The sequence below is a fragment of the Rhinatrema bivittatum genome, chromosome 3 (genome assembly GCF_901001135.1).
Source record: "Rhinatrema bivittatum chromosome 3, aRhiBiv1.1, whole genome shotgun sequence".
Classification (NCBI taxonomy): Eukaryota; Metazoa; Chordata; class Amphibia; order Gymnophiona; family Rhinatrematidae; genus Rhinatrema; species Rhinatrema bivittatum.
The window spans coordinates 251,910,210-251,922,338 of record NC_042617.1 but is presented as its reverse complement, the minus strand read 5'-3'; the positions used below and the strand labels follow the sequence as shown (position 1 = coordinate 251,922,338).

At 48.9% G+C, this 12,129-nt stretch overlaps 1 protein-coding gene across 2 annotated transcripts in view; it reads right to left on the bottom strand.

Annotated features, from left to right (window-relative positions):
• The window catches only part of DZANK1 (double zinc ribbon and ankyrin repeat domains 1), a 304,940-nt gene that overhangs the window by 230,028 nt on the left and 62,783 nt on the right, over positions 1-12,129 (bottom strand). For both annotated transcript variants that reach the window (XM_029594465.1, XM_029594464.1), the window contains exons 6-7: positions 6,144-6,268; positions 43-128 (exon numbers count right to left, since the gene is read on the bottom strand). In XM_029594465.1, coding sequence (XP_029450325.1) covers positions 43-128; positions 6,144-6,268 — 211 coding nt within the window. The remainder of the gene's footprint in view (positions 1-42; positions 129-6,143; positions 6,269-12,129) is intronic.

Below are 12,129 nucleotides of genomic sequence, written 5' to 3'. Positions count from 1 at the left end.
TGGAAACAAAGCACAAAGAAATTATTTTTAAAGAATGCTTACTTGAGGAAATCTGTTTCTCTCTGGATTCTCATGGTCTGGGTACTTGTCAGCCTTTTCCTGATAGCTAAGTCAGCAGAGCCATTGAACTACAAATAGGAAAAAATATCCTGAGGACTGTAATTGCCTTTCAAGTTAGGTACTATGACTATAACCTGATTTACTGAACAACTAAGTACAGATATTTATTTATTTATTTATTTTTAGTTTTTATAAACCGACGTTCCTGTATAAAATACATATCACACCGGTGTACAGTGAAATAAAAACTGTCGCCACGTGGGTGGCTTACATTGTAACAAATAACATTTAAATAACAATATAAATACATTTAACATTTTAACAGATACAGTGAAGATTAGAGGAGATTTGAGGAGATTACAGTAAACAATCTGGGTAGATTAAGATTCAATGATGAGCTCTTCAAGAATTAATGGACAACAGGTGGGTCCGGACAAGAACTTATGGACAACAAGTGGGTCTGGTCAGAGGTTAAACTGATAAAGTATCAGCTCAACCTGCACTTAGTTCTCCGGGAATGCTTGTGTGAAGAACCAAGTCTTTAGTTTCTTTTTGAATGTGTTATGGCAGGATTCAAGGCGAAGGTCTGGAGGGAGTGAATTCCAGAGTGTGGGGCCCGCTGTGGATAATGCACGTTTCCTTAGTGAGGTTTTTGCCGGCTGGGTGATTAGCAGGTTCTTGTATGCGCTTCTGGTTGGTTTCTTGGAAGTGTGAAGTTGGAGTTGGTGAGTTAAGTTGAGAGGCGCGATGTTGTGAAGGGCTTTGTGTATCATCATAATGGTTTTAAAGTGAATCCTGTATTTAATCGGTAGCCAATGGAGCTGCTGCAGGATGGGGGTGATATGTTCCCTTTTTTTGGTGTTTGAGAGAATTCTGGCCGTGGCGTTCATTACCATCTGGAGTGGTTTGGTGGTGCAGGCAGGAAGGCCCAGAAGGAGAGAATTGCAGTAGTCCAGTTTTGGTAGTATGATGGCCTGAAGGACCAGGCGGAAGTCTCTGTAGTTTAGAAGTGGTTTTAGTTTCTTTAGTGTCTGCAATTTAAAGAAGCATTCTTTCGTGGTGTTATTTATGAACTTGATGAAGTTGAAACTATTGTCCAGCAGTACACCCAGGTCTCTTACATGTGGGGTGGAAGAAGTGCCTGGACCTTGGCTAGCCGTTGGAGCGATGGGTGGAGAGTGATTTTCAGGAGCTATGAGTAGGATTTCTGTTTTGTTCGTGTTTAGTACCAAGTTGAGGCTGGCGAGTAGGTTATTGATTGCTGTGAGGCATTTATTCCAGTGTGCCATAGTTATGTGTAAGGATTCAGCTATAGGAATGAGTATTTGAATGTCATCCGCATAAAGAAAATGTGTAAGCTTGAGATTGGTAAGTAGGTGACAGAGTGGGAGGAGATAGATATTGAAAAGTGTGGGTGACAGTGAGGATCCTTGCGGTACTCCCATCTTGGATTCTATGGGGTGAGACTCTTTGTTGTTCACTTTGACCTTGTAGTATCTGTTATCTAGAAATGATTTGAACCATTTGAACGCTGATCCTGTAATGCCTATATCTGAAAGACGCTGAAGTAGACATGTATGGCTCACTGTATCAAACGCTGCGGATAGATCCAGTAGAGCGAGGAGGCAGGGTTTACCTTTTTCCAGATTGAATATAATGGTGTCTGATAGTGAAGCTAGTAGGGATTCAGTGTTCCGGGTTTTACGGAAACCGAATTGGTTTGTGGTGAGGATGTTGTTATCATCGAGGAATTCTGAAAGTTGTCTATTTACAATTTTCTCCATAATTTTGGCGATCATTGGTAGGTTTGCTATTGGTCTGAAGTTGGCTGGGTCAGTAGTGGGAAGGTTAGGTTTTTTGAGGAGAGGCTTAAGCATTGCCAGCTTGAGTTGATTAGGGACATGGCCTTCAGTGAGGGAGCAGTTGATGATATCTGCCACTGGTTTGGCAATGATGTTGGGGATGGAGCTCAGCAGATTGGAGGGGATGTGATCCAAAGGATGGGATGAGGGCTTGATCTTCTTGAGGATGTTTTCTATTTCTATGGTGGACGTGAGTTCGAGTGTATCGAGAGTGACTTGGGTAGAATTAGGTTGTTGGTTAGATGAGTCCGATGGTTGGGTGCTGTAGGATGCTGAGTGATTAGAGTGCGGTGAGGGAACCTTGAGGGGGGCGACAAGAGTGGAGATTTTTTTGTCAAAGAAGTCAGCCAGTTCGTTGGCTTTGTTGAGCGCTTGATCATCTGGTATAATGGGTGTGGATGGTTTAGTGAGGGCTGATACGTAGGAGAAAAGTGCTCTTGAATCGAATATGAAGTGGTGTATCTTTTTGGAGAAGAATTCTTTCTTGGTTTTGTTGATGTCTTTTCTATATGCGTTTAGGCACTCTTTAAAGGTAAGTAGGGCTGTCTTAGAGGGGCTTTTCCGCCATTTGTTTTCCTTGCTTCTGAGTTCCTGTTTGCGTGCTTTCAGTTCCTGAGTGAACCATGGTTTCCTGTTGTCTTTTTCTGGATTATGTGATTTTGTCATCATTGGGCACACTTGATCTGCAGTCTTGTTGGTGATGTTGATCCATGATGACGTGGCCGCGTTGGCGTCGGATAGGTCCAAATGCTCTAGTTCTTTGGTGAGGTATTCACTGAGGCGATCTCTGGTGCACGGTTTCCTGCTGGATATGGTAATTGTTTGAGTTGTTTGTGGAGGGTGCTCCTTGATCTTTAGTACGGAGGAGATGATATGGTGGTCTGTCCACGGAACCGGTAAGCAGGAGGGAATGGTGTGGGGTAGAATTCCTTCGTTAATGAAGATAAGGTCTAAGGTATGACCTGCTTTGTGAGTGGGCTCTTTCACAATTTGTCTAAAGCCCATATGGTTGAGGGAGGAGATTAGTGTTTTGCAGTTAGTAGAGTGTGGTTGGGCATCGACGTGAAGGTTGAAGTCTCCCATCAGTATTGCTGGTTTACCGCTGTTAAGGTGTTTTGCTGCATGTTCTATGATCAGTGATGGGTCTGCTTCTAGTGCTCCGGGAGGAGCGTAAATTAGTCCGATTGTCAGGTGTTTTGAATTGAATAGGGCGAATTCTATATTTCCTAGGTTGTTGGAGGTCTGCAAGGTTAGACCTAGGCCTTTTCTAGCTGCGAGTAGAAGACCTCCTCCTCTTTTTTTGATTCTAGGAATAGATAGGAAGTCGTAGATCTGAATGGGTAGCTGGTTTATTAGGACAGTGTCTGAGGCTTTTAGCCAGGTTTCTGTGATGGCACAGATGTCTGGTTTTGAATCTGATAGGAAATCATTGAGGATATGGGTTTTCTTGGTGATGGATTGTGCATTGAATAGGGTAAGCGAGATCAAAGACATGCCAAGTAGTTGTGTTACGGGTGTCAGTAAGATGGGCCTGAGCCTCTGTTGTTGGATGGGAGGTGGGGGAGGGGGCTTAGGTGCTCTCCACATGTGATTATGGATAATGGGAATTGTAAAGAGTTGCATTGTAGCTGGTGACGTCGAATGTGTATGCGAGTGGTTCCTTGTTGTTGTGTCTTTAAAGGTTGTGTCCCAGTTTAATTGGATGTCCCGGGATTGGTGCTTCCACAGACGGAGGAAGGATAAGAATGAACAGGCTTGAATTGTGAGAATGTTGGGTGGGGACCTATAGCTCCTATCAGGGGGCCTGAGGCCTGGCTCTGGGAGAGTGGGGAATAAACTCTTGATTCGATTTACAGTTGGAGGTGCTGCCCTGCGGGGCTGCACTAAGGGGCGCACAAAGGGGCAGGCCCCTTTGTCGTGCTCCTTCGGCGCGCGACGCTCGGCGCGCGGCGCCTAGCAGAGCCCCGTTTAAATCCCAGCGGGGCTGGCTCTGATTGGTGGCCGCTGGGAGGTGGGCGGGCCTCGGCGCGGTTTCTTTTTCTTTTTTTCTTTCGTTTTTATGTTTTAGGTTCTGCCGGAGCGGTTGCGCAATCGGGGCTGAGCCCGTCCGGGTGGGGGGTAATTTTACTGACCTTCCCCCGACGGGGCTTGGCGCCGATCGCGCAGGCCTTCCCCCGATGCAGCGCTCCAACGAGGATCCAGCGAGGATAGAAGGGCAGAAGAGGAGGAATGGCGCCCGCAGAGCCCCGTTTAAATCCCAGCGGGGCTGGCTCTGATTGGTGGCCGCTGGGAGGTGGGCGGGCCTCGGCGCGGTTTCTTTTTCTTTTTTTCTTTCGTTTTTATGTTTTAGGTTCTGCCGGAGCGGTTGCGCAATCGGGGCTGAGCCCGTCCGGGTGGGGGGGTAATTTTACTGACCTTCCCCCGACGGGGCTTGGCGCCGATCGCGCAGGCCTTCCCCCGATGCAGCGCTCCAACGAGGATCCAGCGAGGATAGAAGGGCAGAAGAGGAGGAATGGCGCCCGCAGAGCCCCGTTTAAATCCCAGCGGGGCTGGCTCTGATTGGTGGCCGCTGGGAGGTGGGCGGGCCTCGGCGCGGTTTCTTTTTCTTTTTTTCTTTCGTTTTTATGTTTTAGGTTCTGCCGGAGCGGTTGCGCAATCGGGGCTGAGCCCGTCCGGGTGGGGGGTAATTTTACTGACCTTCCCCCGACGGGGCTTGGCGCCGATCGCGCAGGCCTTCCCCCGATGCAGCGCTCCAACGAGGATCCAGCGAGGATAGAAGGGCAGAAGAGGAGGAATGGCGCCCGCAGAGCCCCGTTTAAATCCCAGCGGGGCTGGCTCTGATTGGTGGCCGCTGGGAGGTGGGCGGGCCTCGGCGCGGTTTCTTTTTCTTTTTTTCTTTCGTTTTTATGTTTTAGGTTCTGCCGGAGCGGTTGCGCAATCGGGGCTGAGCCCGTCCGGGTGGGGGGTAATTTTACTGACCTTCCCCCGACGGGGCTTGGCGCCGATCGCGCAGGCCTTCCCCCGATGCAGCGCTCCAACGAGGATCCAGCGAGGATAGAAGGGCAGAAGAGGAGGAATGGCGCCCGCAGAGCCCCGTTTAAATCCCAGCGGGGCTGGCTCTGATTGGTGGCCGCTGGGAGGTGGGCGGGCCTCGGCGCGGTTTCTTTTTCTTTTTTTCTTTCGTTTTTATGTTTTAGGTTCTGCCGGAGCGGTTGCGCAATCGGGGCTGAGCCCGTCCGGGTGGGGGGTAATTTTACTGACCTTCCCCCGACGGGGCTTGGCGCCGATCGCGCAGGCCTTCCCCCGATGCAGCGCTCCAACGAGGATCCAGCGAGGATAGGGCAGAAGAGGAGGAATGGCGCCCGCAGAGCCCCGTTTAAATCCCAGCGGGGCTGGCTCTGATTGGTGGCCGCTGGGAGGTGGGCGGGCCTCGGCGCGGTTTCTTTTTCTTTTTTTCTTTCGTTTTTATGTTTTAGGTTCTGCCGGAGCGGTTGCGCAAGATATCAGACCATCACTCTGCCCCAGTCTGTCAAACAAGCACAGAGAAGTAAGTGTCAGGTTCTAATGAGATCTGCATCTGGTAGTATCTGATGCATCATGGGATCCAGGATAGCAGACCATTCTTGTAGCATGAAAAATGTCAATGGCTTGAACAGGACCATAGTTAATATGGTGCAAACAGCTTCGTGACACAGGATACATCTTTGACTATGTCGTAGACCGAATTATCAGAGATGGTATGCAATGGCAGAACTCTTATTGCTGCCCATTTGGCAAAAGAGAGGACAAGCTTCTCATTGCTTCAGTTTGGGACCTTATCTATGGCACTGAGTTTAAAGATAAAATTGTAGAGCAGAATTCTAGTAGGTCTTGGAGAGGACAAAAAAATGGAAATGGATATGGTACAAAAAACTAATCTCTAATTCTGTGTATCTGCCTTACCACCTAAATTCAAGATAGTGCATTTAATATACACTTGCAGTCATGCTGTGCTCTATTACAATAACTGTATGGCACACTACTTTCTCAGTCAAACCAGAATTATGATCCAGGCAATAAAAAGCAGAAAATATTTTTTTTCCAAACAATGCATGTAGTGTAAATAAATGGGGCTTGCCCAGAGCCAGTCAATTGTGCAAACATTGCTACCACCCAGCTGTTACTTAGCATTCCCTATTAAGCAGTTACAACAGTGAATCCTCCCTGGAAAGTTTCTCTCACCTCTGATCTCTGAGTCTGTAGGGCTGAAGCTGAATCCTCCCCAGGAGCTAGAGCTCCCAGGCGACTTTCCAAAAACCGAGGGCCTTTAAAAGATTTGTGGCTTGTTCTTCCATTCACCTCTACATCTAAAATAAAAGTTATATAAAAGTTACTGTTCTTTTCATTTTATTCTGAATTGCAGCTTTCATGAAGACACAGTTGTATAATGTACTGATTGATAGCCAAGATTCCCTGCTTGTAGCCTGAATTAGGAAAGATTAAATCAATTGTGAAAGTAGTTTGATAGACCATCTTGAAATCAACCCAATCAAATTCATCCTTGAATGGTTTATATGATGATCCAGTTCTAACCACTGAATTTCCCATAGAAGATCAGATATAGGAGCACTTTTGTGTTTATAGTGCTGATTAAGCCAGTCGGAGATAGCAGAGTTGCTCACCTGTAACAGGGCAGAGGGATGTTAGTCCTCACTCATGGGTGACATCATCAGATAGAGCCTGGCATGGAAAACTATCTATGCATCCACGTGGAGTCCCCCTTCAGTCTCATAACATAGAATTATGAAAAAAGAAAATAAACCTAAGGAAACCCAACTTCACTGGGTGGTGGGCAGGTTTCGTGAGGACTAACATCCTGCTGACCTAGGAGAACACCTGTTACTGCTTTCTCCTAGGACAAGCAGGATGGTAGTCCTCACACATGGGTTCCTAGCTACAGGCTGTTCCCAAATAACAAGCAAGACCAACAGGCTCCTAACCAGGTGCCAACAGGCACAACACAGGTGCTGGTGACAATAGAGTGAAACAGCCTGAACCCAAAAAAAGGGCCCTAGGAAGGAAGAGTTGGGTTTCACAGCTGAAAGAGATTCTGGAGGACAGACTAGCCGAAGTTGCTATCGCGCCAGTCATCCCTGTCCAGACAGTAGTGAGAGGCAAAAGTGTGCAGAAAACTCCACAGATACTTGCAGATCTCGTCCACGTGGACCGTTCTCAAGTGGACAACTACAGTGGCCATGGCTCTGAAAGAATGAGCCTTGACATGGCCCTCAAGCTACAGTCCCACCTGAGAACAGCAGAAGGAAATGCAATCCGCTAGCTAGTTGGACAAGATCTGCTTAGTAACCACAACTCTCAATCTTTTCCTGTCAAAAGAGATGAAGAGTTGCGAAGACTGCCAATGGCCTGCTGTTCGCTCCAAATAGAAGGCTAAGGCTCTCTTGCAATCCAGACTGTGTAAAGTCCATTTGCTCTTGTGTAACTGAGGTCAGGGAAAAAAGGTAGACAGAACGATTGACTAAGATGGAAATCCGTCACCACCTTAGGTAGGAACTTAGGGTGTGAGCGCAAAACCACCCTATCATGGAAGAATTTTGTGTAGGGTGGATACGTCACTAAGGCCTGAAGTTCACTGACTCTGCGCGCTGACATGACTGCGACCAAAAAGAAGACCTTCTAGGTCAGGTACCTGAGCTCAAAAGAATCTTTCATGAGCTGAGCCAACACCACATTGAGGTCTCAGGAGACAGTGAAGGGCCTCAGAGGCAGCTTCAGCTGTAGTAAGCCCTGCATAAAATGGCCCACAATTGGTTGCACAGAGATGGACAAGCCATCCACACCCCGGTGATAGTCACCGATCGTACTCAAGTGTACCCGAATGGAGATGGTCTTTAAGGCAGCACCCGGAAGGTGCAGGAGTTATTCCAGCAGCTTCGGTGCAGAGCAAGAGAATGGATCAGGCTGCAGTGCTCACACCAGGTGGAAAACCTCTTCCACTTCAAGCCATAAGACTTCCTAGTGGAAGATTTCCTGGAGGCCACTAGGACTCGAGATACATCATCAGAGAGGTCAAGGGACTGCAGGATTAACCTCTTCACATCCAGGCCATCAGGGACAAGGTCCAGAAGTTGGGGTGGCGCAGCGTTCCCTGATCCTGCGCGATGAGGTCTGGGGAGGTCCCCAGAATGAATGGTTCCCAGATGGAGAGATCCTGCAAGAGCGGGAGCCAGACCTGCCTTGGCCAGTGCAGAGCTATGAGGATCATAGTTTCCCTGTCTTGTTGAAGTTCAGGAGAGTCTTCAGTACTAAGGGAAGTAGAGGATATGCATACAGAAGGACCTTGCCCTAATAGCAGGCAAAGGCATCTGAGGCTGGTTTGCTACCTATACAGAGAGCAGAACTGATCCACCTTCCTGTTGCAGGGGGATGTGAACAGATCCATGTCTGGGGTTCCCCAGCAACGGAAGATCTGATCCACCACCTCCTGTTTCAGGGATCACTCTTGGGGCCGGAAGGCACGATTCAGCCTGTCTGCTACCACATTCTCTGCTTCGGCCAAGTACATGGTTCGAAGCACCATACCCTGTGACAGAGCCCAAAACCAGATCTGATCGACTTCTTAGCACAGAAGGAACGATCCTGTACCTCCCTGCTTGTTGATATACCACATTGCCACCTGGTTGTCGATCTGAACCAGAATCACTTTGTTGACCAGCCAATCTCTGAACACCCAGAGCACATACCAGATTACATGGTGCTCCAGGACATTCATCTGGCAAAGTACCTTCTGGGCGGTCTACAAGTCCTGGGTGCGGAGCCGTTCGACATGGGCATACCAACCCAGATTGGACGCATCTGTATGTTATGATATCGAGATGTTTGGTGGATTCTCAGGGGCAACAGTGATGTTATCTCCTACGGGGAGGAGCCCCATAGGGAGACTGATGCACCGGGCTAGACTCAATAGCACAAACACAGAGATAGTTTCTTTTATTGTACAGCTAGGATGACCACCAGAGATGGCAGTAGAGAGCAGGTTAGCTGGTAGCAGTCTGTAATCCTTGGTGAGGGAGACCCGTCCCACAATGGTGGTGTAAGGCCCCGATGCAGATGTCTAATAAGGCACTGTAGGAGAGACAGACTAGCAGATGTTAAACACACTCCCATACTGAGTAGAAAGAATCCCAATGAGCAGTAGAGAGAATAAGTGGTAGCAGTCCGTGGTCCTCGGAATAGGAGACCCGTTCCACAATGGTGGTGTAGGGCCTGATGCAGAGAGGTAGCGAGGAACTGATGAGAGACAGACTGGTAGAAGTTGTACTCACTCTCTGTAGCTGATAGATGGATTTCCAGCAGGTTGAAGAATGGAGCAGGCACCAGGACAGACACACAGGCCCTCGAGGAGCGAGTACCTGTAAGAGGATAGGCACCTGTAAATAAGCAGAGGGCCCCTGAGGAGCGGGTACCCAGGTTAGAGAACCCTGAAGGGTGAAGATAGCTTCCAGTGGATAGAAGCGGCAGAGTAGCTTCAGACCGGGGCATACCGATCCTTGCTAATTCGGCAAGAGTCAGCAAATGGGCAACCTTAAATATGCGAAAGCAGTGACGTCACTCGAGGGGGACGCCCCCGAGGTTCACGCCAACACTGCTACAAAGATAGGGACGTGCACGTCGCGCGTCCTAGGAGGCCTCGGGTCAAGATGGCCAAACGCCACACCAGAGCTGCCCCGGGGAAGCCGGAGGATGCGGAAAGGAGATGCCATGGACGCCATTCTCCCAAGGCTGGTGGAGAAAGCTGAGAGAAAGGTGAGGCATGTCGGGAGAAGTCATCTGAGTCTGATGGACGCAACAGTACCCCCCTTCAAAGGGCCTCCTCCAGACCCCCTACCTGGTCTTGGCTTCCGAGGATGTGCACGATGATACTGGTTCAACATCTTTGTCCAAAATGTTAGACATAGGTTCCCATGAGTTATTTTCTGGTACAAAGTCCTCTCTTGACAGGATGTATTCCCATACTCTGCCTCTTTTTCGAACGTCCAAAATCGCATCGACTTTGTACTCAAGATCTTCTTCTATATCTACAGGAGGAGGCTCTGGTGTCTTGGTGCTGAATTTGTTGAGTATGAGAGGTTTTAGCAATGAGTCGTGAAATGCGTTGTGGATCTTCATTGCTGGTGGAAGTTTGAGACTGTAGGAGAGGTTGCCCAGACGTCGGAAGATAGGGAATGGTCCAACGTAGCATGGAGCGAAGCGAGCAGAAGGCAACTTCAATCTGAGATGCTTAGTAGATAACCAGACCTTATCACCAGGCTTAAATTCAGGAGCTTTGCCATGATGCATGTCATAGTCTCGTTTTGCTTGGATTCCAGCTTTGATGAGCATCTCCTTTGTCTTCTTCTAAAGAGTGTGAATTTCATCGCCAGTGGCGAATGGTGTAGGGCCTGATGCAGAGAAGTAGCGAGGAACTGATGAGAAACAGACTGGTAGAAGTTGTACTCACTCTCTGTAGCTGATAGATGGATTTCCAGCAGATTGAAGAATGGAGCAGGCACCAGGAAAGACACACAGGCCCTCGAGGAGCGAGTACCTGTAAGAGGATAGGCACCTATAAATAAGCAGAGGGCCCCGAGGAGCGGGTACCCAGGTTAGAGAACCCTGAAGGGTGAAGATAGCTTCCAGTGGATAAAAGCGGCAGAGTAGCTTCAGACCGGGGCATGCTGATCCTTGCTAACTCGGCGAGAGTCAGCAAATGGGCAACCTTAAATATTTATTTATTTAAAAAATTTTCTATACCGTCATTAAGTTAAATACCATCACAACGGTTTACAGAAGGGCACGATAAAGAGAAATATGGGTGGTATAGATTACAAATTACTCGTGTGCCATCATAGTACGGTAACAATGTAAAATAATAAACTAGGTGTGTAAATTAAACCTGATTGTTAGGAACAAATTAGGCAGTTTGATTTTAACATTAATATGCTTATGTAGGTTACTAAAAACTTCTAGCTTGGTGCATGCGGAAGCAGTGACGTCACTCGAGGGAGACGCCCCCGAGGTTCGCGCCAACACTGCTACAAAGGTAGGGACGCACACGCGCACCCTAGAAAGCCTCGGGTCAAGATGCCGAACGCCGTGCCAGAGCCACTCCGGAGGATTGCGGCAAGGAGATGCCATGGACGCCATACTCCCAAAGCTGGTGGGGAAAGCTGAGAGAAAGGTGAGGCATGTCGGGCGAAGTATTCTGACGGACGCAACACCTTAGTTAACACAATCTGGACAGGGGGATCTTGAAATGGCACTCCCTGCTCCAAATTGGTCAGACTTTCCCACCAAGACAAGGAGCTCCAGAGAGGTGGAGTAATGCAGATGCAGGCATGGAGATCCTGGATGGCTTGCTGCCATGGGGACTGCAAAGTCCACTGAACTCTGTGCATGTGCAAGCGAGCTAAGGGGGTAACATGGACGGACGCAGCCATGTGCCCTAATAGTCACAACATGCAATGCGTCAAAGTCAGCTGGCTCTGATGGACCACTCTGCCAGAGACACCAACATGAGCGCACGATCTCGGAGAAGATATGCTCGAGCCTGAGCCATGTCCAATTTGACACCGATGAAGTCCAGCTGAGGCGGGCGGGTCGAGATGGGATTTCGGTTAGTTGATAATAAACTCCAAGAACTCTAACACCCGAACGGTCAAGCATAGTGACCGCACTGCTCCCTCCTGGGAAGGGCTCTTGATAAGTTAGTCGTCCAGGTAGGGGAACACATGTACCTCCAATCTGTGGAGGTATGCATTCACCATGGTCAGACATTTGGTGAAAATGCGAAGGGCCGAGGCCAGGCCGAATCAGGTGTCGGCAAGCGCAAGGGGTACACAGTTGTGCACCTTGTGTGCACTGAGCCCTCGCCGAGCCACACTGTCTTCCTCCGTTCCCTACCCCCCACTCCACCTTCCCTTCCCCAACCTCTCCTGCCCTTTCCCCCCTAACTTTTTCTTTTTTTTTTTTTCTTGTTTTAAAACTTACTTCAGCCCTGGGGCTGAAGTAAGTTGCGCGCGCCAGCCAACTGCCAGTGCGTGATCCCCTCTCAACAGCAAATGTCCGCTTTGCCGGGAGCCTCTGACCCCGCCCCGCCCCCGACCACTTGCCCCGCCCCTTTAGTAAAGCCCCAGGACTTAGACGCATCCCGGGGCTTTACACGTGTCGC